We start from the raw sequence: 16,905 nt of genomic DNA, 5'->3' as shown, positions 1-16,905 counted from the left end.
TGGCTCTCGTAAGCAGATTGCCATCTCAGATGAATTTTTATTAGGGCTGTCAAAAAAAATTAATCGCGCGATTAATCGCACTGTTAAACAATAACAGAATACCATTTATTTAAATATTTTTGGATGTTTTCTATATTTTCAAACACATTGATTTCAATTACAAAGTGTACAGTGCTCACTTTATATTATTTTTGATTACAAGTATTTGCACTGTAAAATAACAGAAATAGTACTTTTCAATTGACCTAATACAAGTACTGTAGTGCAATCTCTTTACCATGAAAGTTGAACTTACAAATGTAGAATTATGTACAAAAAACTGCATTCAAAAATAAAACAATGTAAAATTTTAGAGCCCGCAAGTCCACTCAGTCCTACTTCTTGTTAAGCCAATCGCTCAGACAAACAAGTTTGTTTACATTTGCAGGAGATAATGCTGCCCATTTCTTATTTACAATGTCATCTGAAAGTGAGAACAGGCGTTCGCATGGCATTGTTGTAGCTGGAATCGCAAGATATTTACGTGCCAGATGCACTAAAGATTCAAATGTACCTTCATGCTTCAACCACCATTGCAGGGGACATGCGTCCATGCTGATGACGGGTTCTACTCAATAATAATCCAAAGCAATGCAGACCGACACATGTTCATTTTCATTATCTGAGTCAGATGCCACTAGCACAAGGTTGATTTTCTTTTTTGGTGGTTCGGGTTCTGTAGTTTCCGCATCGGAGCGTTGCTCTTTTAAGACTTCTGAAAGCATGCTCTACACCTCGTCCCGATCAGATTTTGGAAGGCACTTCAGATTCTTAAACCTTGGGTTGAAATCTCACATTGGTACCTTCTTTGCGTTTTGTGAAATCTGCAGTGAAAAAGTGTTCTTAAAATGAACAACATGTGCTGGGTCATCATCCGAAACTGCTACAACATGAAATATATGGCAGAATCCGGGTAAAACAGAGCTGGGGACATACAATTCTCCCCCAAGGAGTTCAGTCACAAATTTAATTAATGCATTTTTTTTTAAATGAGCGTTATCAGCATGAGCCAAAACATGAAGGGGCATACGAATGTTAAACATATCTGGCACGTAAATACCTTGCAATGCCAGCCTCAAAAGTGCCATGCAAAGCAAATGTCTCTTCTCACTTTCTGGTGACATTCTAAATCAGAAGAGGGCAGCACTATCTCCTGTCAATATAAACAAACTTGTTTGTCTTAGCGATTGGCTGAACAAGAAGTAGGACTGAGTGGACTGGTATGCTGTGAAGTTTTACATTTTTTTTGTCTTTGAGTGCAGTTATGTAACCAAAAAATTCTACATTTGTAAGTTACACTTTCATGACAAAGATTGCACTACAGTACTTGTATGAGGTGAATTGAAAAATACTGTTTCTTTTGTTTATTTTTACAGTTCAAATATTTGTAATAAAAAATACACTTTGATTTCAATTACAACACAGAATACAATAAATATGAAAATTTCAGTTGGTATTCTATTGTTTAACAGTGCGATTAAAGTTGCGATTAATTTTTTTTGGAGTTAATCATGTGAATTAACTGCAATTAATCGACAGCCCTAACTTTTATCCCTGGATATTGTTATGTTACCAGGTCCTTCCTCACCACAGGAATTAAACGCCGAAATTCCTGGGGAAATGGAGAGCTGGTCTCTCTTATCGGCTTGACTATTTTTCTCCGTGTAAAGCCCCACCCCAGTAACATATACATGACTCTACCACAAAGAACTTACAATCTAAACAGTAATGTTTCAGATAGTGGAAATAGTCTCTAAGGCTATGTCTACACAACAGCCTATGTTGGCATAATTTATGTAGCTCAGGTGTGAATAAACCACCCCTTTGAGTTAAACTGACATAAACATTGGTGTGCATGGCGCTAAGTCTGCAGGAGAGCTTCTCACGCCAACGTAGCTTCTGCCATTCGCGAAGGTGGGGTTTTTTATGCCGATGGGAGAGCCGTAGTAGCGCTGTACATGTAGACATGGCCTTAAGCTATGTCTTCACTAGGAACACCACAGTACAACAACTGTAGCTGCTCCGCTGTAGCGCGTCAGTGTAGAGCAGTGGTTCTCAACCTGTGGGCCGCTTGTGGCCCAATCAGCACACAGCTGCGGCCCACGTGACAGCCTCAGGGCCATACAGGTAGTATATATATTGTGTGGATGCGGCCCACATAACCCAGACAGAGCTGCATATGCAGCCCAACATGGTAAATAGGTTGAGAACCATTGGTGTAGACACTCAGTACAGCAATGGGAAGGATTCTCCAAACACGGTAGTTATTCCACCTCCCCGAGAAGTAGTAGCTAGGTCAACAGAAGAATTCTTCCATCACCCCAGCATTGTCTACACCCAGGGTTAGGTTGGTTTAACTCCAAGACTCAGGGGTGTAGATTTTTTTTTTTTTACATCCCTGAGCACCGCAACTCAGTCGACCTAACTTTTTAGTGTAGACCTGGCCTAAGTGGAAGCCTCATGACTTGAGACCGTTAAAACTAGGCTGGATAGAGCACTGGAGAACAAACAACAGAACATAACCCTGCCCTGGCCGCTCAGTTAGAACCTAATCACTATTTCCCATCTCTAGTATGCTCCTAATGAAGGGAAGCATTTGTACGCTGACCTTTCTCTTTTCCAGCTGAAAATCAAGTCCTAGTTTTAACATTCTTCGAGTAAGATAAATACTCATTAAGTAGAGACAGCATAAGCAAATTAAAGTCCACTGACTTTACCACTGCTGCTATCTTCCTCACACTGAGAAAAGAGCCTGGATAGTTTTGTAATTGTTTTCACACAAGCGTCTCATGCCACTTTAAGGAAGTTCTAACAGCTCCGTGTGTATTAACAGGCTCGGCACTAGCCTATGATACAGTTCCCATTCTTCTGTTGCGGTTTTGGAAGCAATAAAAAGACTTTAAATTAATGCTAGTGAGAAAGGTTTTGAAGTACACACAAAAACTCGTGCTACCATTTCAAAAGGCTTTAAAAACAAATATTGCTATAAAATGAGTAAGAATTAACTAGGCAAATGAAGACTGTGTCTTACTAAAGGGGGCGAGTATTTTTGGACACTTAAGTAATAAAGCTTGATATCCATTCTGGAAACTGAACAGCAATTACTTTCTTTCAGCTTATACAAGCAAACAAAGAATTGCACCAATAAGGGAAGACTATCATTTAGTCCAGGTCTACACTACAGAATTTGTCAGTATAGCTCTATCAGTCAGGATGTGAAATAACCACACCCCCATCCAACACAGCTATGCTAGCAAAATCCACAGTGTAGACACAGTTATGCCAACAGAAATCTGCCTCTGTCAGCATAAACAATGTCATTTGGGGAAGTGGTATTATTATGCTGATAGAAGAACTTCCTCCATCAGCATAAGCTGTGTCTACACTAGGGGGCTATGGCAGTACACCTCTACCAGCATAGCATTTGTAGTCTTAGTGCCCGGCTACACTAGAGTATTTACAACAGCGCAACTCCACCAATGCAGCTGCACCACTGTAAGCTCTCTCATGTAGCCACTCTAAGCCAATGGGCAAGAGCTCTGCTGTCGTCTTAACTACTCCAGCCCCCGCAAGCGGCAGTAGCTATGTCGGCTGGAGAAGGTCTATGTGGGTGTAACTTATGTTACTCAGGGTGGTGATTTATTCACACCCGAGTGACAGATTCATAGATTCTAGGACTGGAAGGGACCTTGAGAGGTCAAGTCCAGTCCCCTGCCCTCATAGCAGGACCAATACTGTCTAGACCATCCCTGATAGACATTTATCTAAACTACTCTTACATATTTCCAGAGATGGAGATTCCACAACCTCCATAGGCAATTTATTCCAATGTTTAACCACCCTGACAGTTAGGAACTTTTTCCTAATATCCAACCTAAACCTCCCTTGCTGCAGTTTAAGCCCATTGCTTCTTGTTCTATCCTTAGAGGCTAAAATGAACAAGTTTTCTCCCTCCTCTTTATGACACCCTTTTAGATACCTGAAAACTGCTATCATGTCCCCTCTCAGTCTTCTCTTTTCCAAACTAAACAAACCCAATTCTTTCAGCCTTCCTTCATAGGTCATATTCTCTAGACCTTTAATCATTCTTGTTGCTCTTCTCTAGACCCTCTCCAATTTCTCCACATCTTTCTTGAAATGCGGTGCCCAGAACTGGACACAATACTCCAGTTGAGGCCTAACTAGCACAGAGTACAGCGGGAGAATGACTTCTCATGTCTCGTGTCTTTGTTTCGGTCTTCACCGAGAAGTCTGAAGGAATGCCTAACAGTGAATGCTAATGGGAAGGGGGTAGGTTTAGAAGATAAAATAAAAAAAGAACAAGTTAAACATCACTTTAAAAAGTTAGATGCCTGCAAGTCACCAGGGCCTGATGAAATGCATCCTAGAATACTCAAGGAGCTAATAGAGGAGGTATCTGAGCCTCTAGCTATTATCTTTGGAAAATCATGGGAGACAGGAGAGAGTCCAGAAGACTGGAAAAGGGCAAATATAGTGCCCATCTATAAAAAGGGAAATAAAAACAACCCAGGAAACTACAGACCAGTTAGTTTAACTTCTGTGCCAGAGAAGATAATGGAGCAAGTAATTAAGGAAATCATCTGCAAACACTTGGAAGGTGGTAAGGTGATAGGGAATAGCCAGCATGGATTTGTAAAGAACAAATCACGTCAAACCAATCTCATAGCTTTCTTTGATAGGATAATGAGTCTTGCGGATAAGGGAGAAGCAGTGGATGTAGTATACCTAGACTTTAGTAAGGCATTTGATACGGTCTTGCATGATATTCTTATCAATAAACTAAGCAAATACAACTTAGACGGGGCTACTATAAGGTGGGTGCATAACTGGCTGGATAACCGTACTCAGAGAGTAGTTATTAACGGCTCCCAATCCTGCTGGAAAGGTATAACAATTGGGGTTCCGCAAGGGTCTGTTTTGGGACCGGCTCTGTTCAATATCTTCATCAACGACTTAGATATTGGCATAGGAAGTCCGCTTATTAAGTTTGCAGACGATACCAAACTGGGAGGGATTGCAACTGCTTTGGAGGATAGGGTCATAATTCAAAATGATCTGGACAAATTGGAGAAATGGTCTGAGGTAAACAGGATGGAATTTAATAAAGACAAATGCAAAGTGCTCCACTTAGGAAGGAACAATCAGTTTCACACATACAGAATGGGAAGAGACTGTCTAGGAAGGAGTACAGCAGAAAGCGATCTAGGGGTTATAGTGGACCACAAGCTAAATATGAGTCAACAGTGCGATGCTGTTACAAAAAAGGCAAACATGATACTGGGATGCATTAAGAGGTGTGTTGTGAGCAAGACATAAGTTATGCTGACATAAGGTGTCATGCAGACATAGCCTAAGGCTCAATGCATTTCATATAGAATTCTCCTCACTTGGTCCAAAAGTGCAAACTGGGTTCTGAGAAGAGCTCCAAAGAGAGAGTACAAACTGGAGACCAGGACTTCAATCATCTTGCTGATTGCTGCTGATCTGATAGCGCTGTGTCTCATCGCTACTTTCAGTTCCATCACAACTCTCCTGACAAATCTTGTAACACTTACATAGCTCTTGCCACAGGTGACAGTGGGTATTTTCTGTAATATTTTTATGAATCCTAGGCACGCTTAAGTTTCCCTCCGTACACTGCATTGCTACCCAGTGGGTGCAAAAGGGTTAATCCTGCTCCCAGAAAAGGGCAGGAGGGGCGTGCGTCACCTCGCTGTCTGGGGGGAACGGATAGAGTCAGTAAAGAACTGGATCAAACCAATCCAAATCAACAGAGGGTCCAGCAAGACAAAGAGATGCCCTAACACAGTGGTCCCTAACATTTTACCGTGCGCCCCCTCTTTACCCCGTCCACACCCCGCCCTGAGCTGTGGTTGGGAGCCAGGACTGCAGATGGGGCCAGAGCCGTGCTAGAGGGCTGAAGCTGAGACCAGAGCCACAGCTGGATGCCAGGGCTGCAGCCATGGGAGCCGGGGCGGGGCTAGGGACAGAGCAGGTCTGGGTACAGCTCTCTCCCTGCTCCCCTATGGGGCCTGGCCGGGGCCCTGCCACACCTCCTGAACATTTCTCCATGCCACTGCCCCAAGGGCTGAACACCTAACAGCAGGAAACCCCCGCAGGCTGGACCGGGGACTGAGCTGGAGAACAAGGTGTCAGGTGACTGGAGGACGGGAGACCCTTTTGGAGGGACTCAGGAGCCTGGAGCTGGGGAGATAAAGAGGGAACACGGGACGAGAGCCAGAGGTGGAGTCCATCACAGCTTGGCTGGCTCATCAGGGCACTGGTTTAACCAGAGTGGACTATGGCATAACTTCTGCCTCTCTGTGCTACCCCAAGGACATTCAGATTCTGTAGCCAGGTGATTTATCAATGGTTCCCTTGTTCCGAAAAAGGCTGCCTGTGTCGCTGTAAATACTCCCTGAGAGCACGGTGCAGGACCAGTACAAGCCTCCCGGAGGAGTTTGGCTTGACTGGATTCGCTCCAGGGAGCCATGGAGAGAGAGACAGGGAACGCTAGAGCTAAAGAACCAGTCTTGGAGTCCACGGGCCTGCCTCTGTGGATCTGTGTGGGTCCTTGGGGCCCAGCACAGTAAAGGGTCACTCCAAGAAGACTACTTACAGGCTGGGGCATAGCCCAGACCCTATGACACCATACAAATAAGCAGAGACACACATCCTGCCAGCTTCTTCATTTATTACTACCGTATGGCACTACAGTAAAGTAGCAAAGTACTGGAATATTGCTAGTTTAAAAAGGACACAATTAGTGTTCAGCCTACGGTTCAGGCTTTGTAAATAAACATTTCAATCCTAGTATGAAATATGTTTCTTTAAGAGCTTTTATGTTTTCCTCCACTGTCCTACTATACCAGAACCAGAGAGTGAAACTGACTAAACACAAGGGAAACTGACCAACCTATACTTCCATTTTTTCAACCTGCAGGAAATGCAAAATTCTGAACAAGTGGTGAAAAGTAGCTATAAATTATTTCAGCTTCAGTAATCTCAGGTGCTATTAGTCACACACATGGATTTTGTTTAAATATACTATGGACATTTTATGTCAGCTTAGATGGATACATGCATGAGCTTTTCAATTGTGCCCTTGATGAAAAGCCCGTAACACAAGAACCCTTCATTAGAGTGGATTTATAAACACTGCTAGAAAGACAAAAACAAACTGTCACAGCAATATACAAACAGTGAAATATGTTGAGGAAGAAAGTCAATCAGCTGGTGTTGAGAAGGATTTTGGTTTTGTATCCTTACAGGAAACAAAGAAGGCAAAACAATCAGACTTAATGCACTGTGCAAGTAGTTATGCATACAGACTTACAAGTGGAGGAGTCTTTCAAGCGATACAGGACTAACAGCAACCACTCAGAGGAAAATGCTGAATCAATCTCCTGGTAAAACGGAAAACCACGCATCCCTCTTATTCATTTTATACATTCACAGGCCTGGAATTGAGCACTAGAACTGTAACTGTGTAAAGCACAAGTATGTTCTCCAGCGTCTCATCAGCTAAAATTACAGGAAGACTTTTAAAAAGTTGCCAAGACTCTGAGCTGCAAAATTGCAAGGAGAAAGTGAGGTATAATCAGGGAATGTTCATTCAAGTACTTGGTGAGCTATAATATAACACGACCACAGTATTGAGCACTAAAGCGGAGACCTGCAGGGCTCGGAAAAGAGAGTTCTGCCTAGCTCAGCCTGCTGACCATTTCGTAAGGTGATTTTCTGGCAATTTGCCCTCTCGGCAAGCAGTAAAACTCTGAAAAAGCAGCACACACAGCTGCCTCCTTGTTTTTCTAGAGACAGCGTCTGTACTTTTCCAAATCAGAATCAGCTTTCTGTGCCTCTAGTCCATGCACAAAATTAGACTTCAGAGCGAAGAGATGAGTTTAATCTCATTCGAGCAAGAAGGAGCTAGTCTTTTTATGTGACAGCACTGAGAAAACAGAAGCGTGTGTGCACCCACATATATAGGTCCAGCCAAGCCCAGAGGCGTTGGTACAAGTCCCCAATCTATTACTCAGGTCTTTAAATAACCTGCAGACATGTATAATTTCTCACCTATTATGAGTAATTTATTTGGCTGTTAACATCCCAGAGGCATAACTGGAAAAGTCAATTAGTAGAACACCCAAAATATTTTCTCTAAGTGCTCCTCTAGTCTCAAATTACCATAGTATCTAAACACCTCCAACATTAACAGATTCATCCATACGACACCCTATCAGGCAGGAAAGTATTATCCCCATATTAGAGACAGGGAACTGAGAAGGAGATTAAATTATTCTTCACCTGTGTGTGTCACGGCATAAACCAAACTCCAAGGGAAATTTTTCTTATAGGATTATTCAATAAATGCCCACTTCAGCCTATTTTGCATATTCCTTTGAAGTAGCAAGTCCTGTTGGGAGACAGGCACCAGCACAGATGGACCACCAGTTGGATCTGGTAAGCCAATTGCTAGCGTTCCTATCTGTGGCAGAGCTATGAACTGAATTTAGCTTTGGCCAATGACTTAACCACCAGGCAATTCTTCCACACGTGGCTCACTGATACTTAAAACTTGACTCCTTCTGAATCTATTAGATCATCTCAAGCAAGCTTTCCTGTAACCAGTGATTTGCACACCTGAGAGAGACATTTTTTTAAAAAAGATTCGTTATGACTGTCATTCAAGGTGATAATCAAGGAACTAAATTTGCTTTCTTTGTCTGCCTTCAGTGCCCTCAACTCCCACAAACAGACAACATGCTAAGAAGATTAGAGAGGCATTTCATAGTCATTATGCTGCAATGTCAGCTTTCAAAACCAAGCATTTTGAGCTAGAAGTTACAAGGGGGAGATTCATACCAGAGTATCATGCAGTTAAGAGCTTTATAACAAGCATAGAAAACACAATTAGACACTGTTGAGAAACGTCAGACATGCATAATGCTTACCCAGAGATTGCAAAATAGTTTACAAATGTTAAGCCTCACAATCCCACAGAGATGCCATACAAAATATTTTTATTGTGATGGAGCCAATTGCACTAGGTGCTCTACAAAGACAGAACAAAACGATGGTCCCTACTCCAAAAAGCTTACACCTAAGAATGGATGAATACTGCACCCCAGTATTTCTCTTTACTACAGAATTCCCTATTCTTTGAATGAGGAATACTGCAGAAAATTAACGACCCCATGCGCTAGATCTCCTGTTTTAAATGGTACTCACTGTATTTACGTTTTATATCACTTTTACAGATAGATAAGCTAAGGCACAAAAAAGTGAAATGATGCGATCAGGACCATGTATGCTGTGTTGTTGTAGCCAAGTCAGTCCCAGGCTATTAGACACCCCCAAGGTGGGTGAAGCAATATTTTTTTTATTGGACCAACTTCTGTTTTACTAGACCCACTCTCTTGATCAAGTCCACACAGCAAGGAAGTGGAAGAGCTGGGAACAGGTAGGGTGACCAGATGTCCCGATTTTATAGGGACAGTCCTGATATTAGGGGCTTTTTCTTATATAGGCTCCTATTACCCCCCACCCTCTGTCCCGATTTTTCACACTTGCTGTCTGGTCACCCTAGGAACAGGACCCAAGAGACCTCCTCCCAGCTTCATGTCCTAAAAGAATGTTACTTTGCTTTGTTATAGGTCAATCGCAGGGAATTTGCCTCAGCTTATGTGAGTTCCAACAAAGCCCATCTCGGAAGCACACAGTTTCAGTGCTTTTGAAGATGCGAAACACTACGTAAGTATTTGCAAACACAGATGCATTTAGACACCTAAACAAATGGCCTGATTTTTAGGGATGATCAGCACTCAACAATTCCTATTCCGTCTCAGGATCCTTATTTATTTGCCTAATCACAGGCCATGGAGGCTGGGAAGGAGGGCAGGGGGGCCATCCGGACCATGGCTTAACCACTTTTTGGCTGGGTCAAACTGTGTGGCACTGCAACCCTGCACACCAGCTCACACCACCACTTCTTCACATTTGGAAGGGGCGGATATAGGGGTCCATGGGCAGGGAAGTCAGGCGCATGGGGGGTGCAAATCTATAGCTCCTCACACATGCACTTTAAGTGGCATTCCAGAACCCCTGTGGTTAAGTATGAGTTAGCTTCGACACCCAAGTCTGAAAACAGTCCATCTCTACCAGTGCTATCTCTGCAGCGTCAGATGAGCCTCTGCAGAAATTAACTTTAAGAGCAGGTTACACTAGAATGGAATGAATGACTTATTCGGAGTCAACATACTAGAAAGCACTGGATTCGGTGTGCCCCCAAATCAGCAGCACACTTAGTACAAATGTGTGCCTCCCAAGTCCCAGGGAACCCCACCCCCACCATTGCGCTTCTGTGGAGAGGAAGGGAAATCAATGTTATTTCTGGAGTCAGTTTTATTGTTTTCTCCTCCAACTTGCTGCAAGACTAGAATTACTTCCAGGGGTTGGATCCAGCGATAACATAGCTGAGTGTGAAGAGACATAGGATCCTCTGCTCCATGCTGACAAAATGCAATCAGGAACAAGTCACCTTTTAGGGTGCCGATTTATGCACCTAAGTTAACAAAAGTAAGATCTGATATTTGCTTTCTCGCACTGGAGACCCTCCTATTTCACCAGTGCTGCAACAGAGACACTAGGAGAGATGAAAGTGATTTGTCCCAAGATCACACACACTGTCAGTGGCAGAGCCAGACACGGGAGTCCCAAGTCCCAGTTCTCTGCTCTGCCTTCTATTCTACAGTCTCTCCAATAGATGGGAATAGAACCCAGGAGTCCAGACTCAGTCCTCTGCTCTAGCCATTAGACTACATGGCCTTTCAAGAGCTGGAGCAGAGCTCACTAGAAATCTTGCTTCACAAGCCTCTGCTCTAACCACTAAACCACATGTTGCCACGTGAAAGAAACTAGGGGTCAGATCCTGAACTGGTGTAAACTGTCCTAGCTCCACTGGACAATTTATACCAAGTGAGGATCTGCCCACAAGTAACCTGGTCAAAGAGCAAATCCTTGGCTCCCAGGGATCAAACCCCAAAGCCAGCCCATAGCCTCTAAACCTATTTCAATAATTTTAAACATTCAATTCTCTTTAGTGTTTTCCACAGGGAGCACGAGGAGGTGGAGGATTTTAGACTCAGCGTCCTGTAACGCATACAAATATTCCTTCAGTCGATAAATACTGGTTTTCTAAATACATCCTCTAGCTGCAAAATTCACCGAGTGTACATGTTCTCTGCGAAGGAAAGTCAAAGCACAAATATTCGGGTCACACAGCAGAAAGCCCATTGTGGATACAAGGCTCCCCCAGCACAGGTTACGAACACCTACATAACCAAGGGCCTGAAAGAACATTTCCCATCCACTGGGACAAAACAAACAACTCCTCCTTCACACACTTAAATCCGCAAAGACTGGAAACCAAGGCATTTTTACTGCTATGAAATACTCATATTTAATAAGTATTTCAGGATAACTGACTCTGCAGACATATTGATCTTTACGTATTTTTAATTTATCTTACAGCTGAACACAATTAGGGGGAAAAAATCACAAGCAGCCAGAGGCACCGCAGAACCCACCTGAAGAATTACAATGCGCTGGGGGAAATTCAGTTCAAAAATCTCAATGGGTCAAGGACAAGCTATAAAGGAGGCTCAATTAACACTGGAGACATGGCCTAGTAGTTTAGGGCCAAATTTTAAGTTGTGCCCCCCTCCCCAAAAATCAGACTCAATATAATAAAGATAAAAATGTTTCTATTCAGAGATTTTGTTGGGAGTTGTATTTAAATACCTCACTACATAGGACCAGTGCAAGTGACCAGAAACCAATGACAGTCCAGTACCATTATCCAAGTGATGTGAAATGAGAAGTAAAATCAGCCCCACCTCCAGAAAGTGGCTCCCTCTGCACTCGCTCCTTCATGTAGGGACTGGGGGGGACTGAAACCCTATTCTGGAAACATACAGGTGGGGAAGAATATCCTAGGTTCTCTCCAGAGAGGCTTTCCCTTCTCTACATGGAGTATGTGCTGGGAGAGATATCCTTCTCTCTGCCAAGGGTGTAATTCCCCTTATGCACCTTGACCTATGTTCTCTCCAGTCCCCGGGCGGGGAGTGGGGGTGTCCTTCTCTCTGCCAAGGGTGCAATTCCCCTTATGCACCTTGACCTATGTTCTCTCCAGTCCCAGAGGGGTAGGATCCCCCTATGTGGGCAGGGGTCACCAGTCTCTCTGTGGGGAGAGGGGAGATTCTCCCAGAGAAGGGTCTCTGTCCTGGTTGAGGCATATTCCCATTCCCAAGGAAGGCATTAACCCTCTCCCCTACAGCAATATGCTCAAGCCCCCCCCCACGCCTCCCAGGATGCAGACCCCTTTGCACACCACAGAAATCTCTCTGAGCCCTTCTGCTGTCCCCCAGCCACCCCTCCCCAGAGCCCTACTCCATATCCGTATCCTATAGTCTCCCCACCCCTGCACACACTTCCAGGGTACTCCATGTACACTCCCGGGGGGTCCCCTCCCCTGCTGGTCTCCCATAGAGCAGTTTCTCAGAAAGGTCACCTCTCCCCATCTGCCATCAGGCAGTCCCACCGTGCTCCCGACTTGTGCGCTCCAGCCTATATGCCTAGAGATCTCAGGGCCACAACTCTCCCCACCCAAAGTATCCCCATTTAAATGCCCCCCAAGACGGCACCCCTCCCTTGCCAGGGCCCCACTCCTCCAAGGCGTAAGGGGTTTTGATGGGGGAGATCATCCTCCACCAGGTCACCCACAGTCCCAGCTCCAGTATGTAATCTCCCCACCCCCTGCCCCAACACATCTCTCTGAGCTCAGCTCCATTGAGGCTCGTTCTCCTTCAGGTGAGAGGTCCCCTCCCCCTTCAGGGACTCAGTCCATAGGTGCTGGAGGATGCAGCTTCCATCAGACACAAGTTCAATGGGTCTCGGCACCGCCACAATACACATTGTCCCAGTCCCCCTGGCCCAGTCCCGCCCCCAAGCACTCGCATCCCCAATACGCGGCCCCTCTGGGCGGTGGGGAGGGGTCCCCCTCCATCCCTCCCCCCATCCCTCTGTGCGGAGGGGGGCCCCTCCCCCATCTCCCGCTGCCCCGCCCCCCGGGGTCACTCTGAGGGGGGAGGGGTCCCCCCCCCGGCTCGCTCGCCCACTCTCTCTCTCTCCGCCCGGCCCCCCCGTACTCACACCTCCAGGATGCGGTCCCCCTTGCGCACCCCGGCGCGGTCGGCCGCCCCCCCGCCCAGCACGGCGCTGACATGCTGCAGCGGCGCGTACAGCTCCCCGTTGATGCTCCGCAGCTGGCCGCCCTCGCTCACTTGGCCCCGCACGTTGAAGCCGTAGCCGGACTCCGACTTGACGATGCGGACGACGCGGGGCCCCCCCGCCCCGGGCCCGCCCCCCCCGTTGCGGTGCGGAGCCGGCGCCGAGCGCTGCAGCCCTTCACCCTCCTCGTCCGCCATCTTGGCGAGCAGTTCGCGGCCGTCGCCGTCACGCGATCCCCTCACCGGCCACCGTAGCCAGGCCGCCGGATTGCTAAGGGAGATGTAGTTCACTGGCTCTGGGGGGCGCACAGCACCATGGGAAATGTAGTTTAGGGTCTCTGAGGGGCCCACGGCACCACGGGAAATGTAGTTTAAGGGGGGGGCTGAGGGGCGCATGGCACCATGGGAAATGTAGTCCAGGGTCTCTGAGGGGCGCACAGCACTATCGGAAATGTAGTTCAAGGAGCCTAGGGGGCGCATGGCACCACGGGAAATGTAGTCTGGGGAGTCTGAGGGGCACACGACGTCATGGGAAAGATACTGGGGGGGGGGGAAATCCTGGTGATGCATGGCACTATGGGAAATGTAGTCCAGGAATATCGAGGGGCTTCACAGCACCAGGAGAAATGTAGTCAATGGAGCCTGGTGGGCCTTGTGGGAAATGTAGGCCGGGGATCCTGAGGGGTTCATAGCCCTATGGGACATTTATTCTGGGGAACTGAGGGCCCCATGGAAAATGTAGTCTGGCGAGCCTGGGGGCATATGGCACTATGGGACATGGAGTCTGGGGATGCCTGGGGAGCATGGCACCCTGGGAAATGTAGTCTGGGGCCGTCTCAACCCCCCCAAGCCTCATGGGTGATATAGGCCCTATCACCCCACAGCTCCCCTCATGGGAAAGGTAGTTCAGCCATCTCCCACATGCAGAGGCTCATGGGAATTGTAGTTCCAGAAGCCCTGGTACTGCTTCATGGGAGATGTAGTTCATTAGGAGAGCCCCAGCCACAGTGTGTGTGGGAAGAGGTGGGTGCTGGGGGTTGTAGTTTTGGTGACTGCCTGGGCCTGTCAGCCCTGACCTGAGCCCTCCCTGGGGCAGAGCGGGAGTCATCTCTGACCGCAACCTCTCACCACAGATGGCAGCTGTCACTCATTGCCATAGCAACTGTGAGACGTGAGACATCTCACCAAGCCACGCTGAGATGTCATTGCACCAAGATGTCATCACGTTTACTCTCATGACAGCCCATTGTGTTGGAATCCCATCACGTGTCATAACATCCCATCACGTCAAAAAACCACCATCACATCACATGAACCCCGGCTTCTGGCAATACATTACGATGTCATGGCTGCTGTGACAAAGTGCCATGGTATCACACGGCGAGGCTGACAACACATCGCGGTGTGACATTTCCCCCATCACACTGGGTTGCCATTGCTTTTTGAAATGTCATCACACCCCCCATGGCCAGGCCATCCCGGTGGGTGCACATCCAGTCTTCACTCTATGCCAGGGGTCGGCAACCTTTCAGAAGAGGTGTGCCGAGTCTTCATTTATTCACTCTAATTTAAGATTTTGCGTGCCAGTAATACATTTTAACCTTTTTAGAAGGTCTCTTTCTATAAGTCTATAATATATAACTAAACTATTGTTGTATGTAAAGTAAATAAGGTTTTTAAAATGTTTAAGAAGCTTCATTTAAAATTAAATTAAAATGCAGAGTCCCCCGGACCAGTGGCCAGGACCCAGGCAGCGTGAGTGCCACTGAAAATCAGCTCGCATTCCGCCTTCGGCACACTTGCCATAGGTTGCCTACCCCTACTCTACACCGTGTTGTGTCAGAAGGCTGTTACACCGTGTTCCAGCTCCCACAAGTTCCATCACAGCCCATTAATATTATGTATTATGTGTATTGCAGTAGCACCTAGGAGACCAGGTCATGGACCAGGACCCCATGGCGCTAGGCGCTGTACAAACACAGAATACAAAGATGATCCCTGCCCCAAAGAGCTTACAAACTACGTATGAGGCAAGAGATCCTCCTAGCTGGTGTGGCACCATAATCCTCCTAGCCCTTTGGAAAGGCCCCCTCCACATGAGGTGTCTGAGAAAGCTTCCAAAATATCTGCTGCTGCTTGGGCTCCATTTACTGGAGTGTACCCCATTCCAGCACGCCCATCATCCAGAAGGTGGAGGTGCCGTGCTGTTACATCATTGGTTGGGGAGAGTTTGTGACGTTGCAACGCTAGTCAATTCCTTTCACTCTGATATAGTCTCCTGCTACCAAGCAGGGCAGGGAACCCTACTCTTACCCCACCATAGATCCCACCCCAACAAAGGCCAGTTGCAGCTGAGCCCAAAGCGTTTAGCTCAGAAAGTCTGTTCCAGCAGGAGAAGCAGCGAGTTCTCATTGTTCAATAACAAGACAGAGAGAGAAACCCAAGGATACAGAAAAGTGGGTGTTGGCAACTGCTGTATTTACTGTCAACACATATGCACTAATATGGCTGAATCCCACTAATGTTTGCAAATGATGCCAGCTGCACCAGCCGGGGGAGAGCTTCCGAGGCTGCACCGTGTGGTGCATCTAGTAGGGGTCGTGGGCTACGCAGCATTAGACAGAACTCAAAATCTTCCTGCTCCAAAAGACCAGCCCCACTGCATGTGAGCTAACATAGAATTCTCTGGTTTGTCATATTCTCATCCCAACTCCAGGAAGGGAGCGGGGTCTAGTAGGACTCCTGGGTTCTGCTAACAGTCCAGGGAGGGGAAATGGTCTAGCGATTAAACGTAAGGGGCCTTGGAGCTGAGACTCCTACATTGTATTCCTGGCACTGCCACGAACTGTCCAATCTTGGGTGCGTCTCCTCATCAAACTGTGCCTCAGTCTCCCTGTTGGGGTATGTAAGGGTTAAGTAAAGACCTGGGCTCCGCTATCCTGGTAATAGGGAGTAAAGGCACAGGCACGTACTGTCTCTTCGCTTGATAGATAAAGTTGCCACCCCTTTCCCTTCCCTTCTGCTTGTTAAGGATAGATAAGCGTTGCAGCTGCATGAGAAATATGGTTGGCTGAAGGATACCCTTGTATGAAGAAGTGCTATCTCCCGCCTCCTTTCCTTTCCCAGCTACATAAATAAACCCGAGGTCATGGCCCCTTCCTCCCTCCCCTGTGAACTGCTGATTAGGGGAACTTGTGGCTACAGTTACTGCAAAGAAATGTATCTTCAAGGTAAAAATGTCTGTATAATATACCCGCCCCGTTCACAGCATTAAGCATAATTATATTCAGTATATAGCTCTTAATATTCATTATATGGGCACTCATATTATCAGATAAGGGTTTTTGGGGGGTATTATAGTAAATTTACGTATTAACTTAGATAAAAACAGTGTGATGTGACTCATTTGGGGCTTACTCGACAATTGGGTCGAGGGGAACAAGTACTGCCATAAAAAAGCCCGTTTACTCAATCCACCTCTGGGCGCTCCTGCTCATTCTTTCTGCCTCTAACACCCCCCAGCAAGGCTAACCATTTTGGCCAGGATACTAAAGCA

General features: G+C 46.4%; 2 protein-coding genes across 8 annotated transcripts in view; both read right to left on the bottom strand.

Moving 5' to 3' along the window:
• SNX27 (sorting nexin 27) overlaps positions 1 to 13,616 on the bottom strand; it is a 50,665-nt gene extending 37,049 nt beyond the window's left edge. For 2 of the 3 annotated variants that reach the window (XR_010593999.1, XM_065573726.1), the window contains exon 1: positions 13,273 to 13,616. Coding sequence is in view for 2 of the 3 variants with exons in the window: in XM_065573726.1 (XP_065429798.1) it covers positions 13,273 to 13,547 (275 nt within the window). In the remaining variant the exon portion in view is untranslated. The remainder of the gene's footprint in view (positions 1 to 13,272) is intronic. The other variant, XM_005293710.4, reaches the window with a different exon arrangement.
• Positions 92 to 16,905, bottom strand: part of TUFT1 (tuftelin 1) — a 56,007-nt gene continuing 39,193 nt past the window's right edge. For all 5 annotated transcript variants that reach the window (XR_010594008.1, XR_010594001.1, XR_010594003.1 and 2 more), the window contains one exon: positions 92 to 863. The gene's annotated coding sequence lies outside the window, so the exon portion shown is untranslated. The remainder of the gene's footprint in view (positions 864 to 16,905) is intronic.

Source organism: Chrysemys picta, chromosome 20, assembly GCF_011386835.1.
Source record: "Chrysemys picta bellii isolate R12L10 chromosome 20, ASM1138683v2, whole genome shotgun sequence".
In the NCBI taxonomy this organism is placed as follows: Eukaryota; Metazoa; Chordata; order Testudines; family Emydidae; genus Chrysemys; species Chrysemys picta.
The sequence above is the reverse complement of the archived record's forward strand: the minus strand, read 5'-3'. Positions and strand labels throughout refer to the sequence as shown.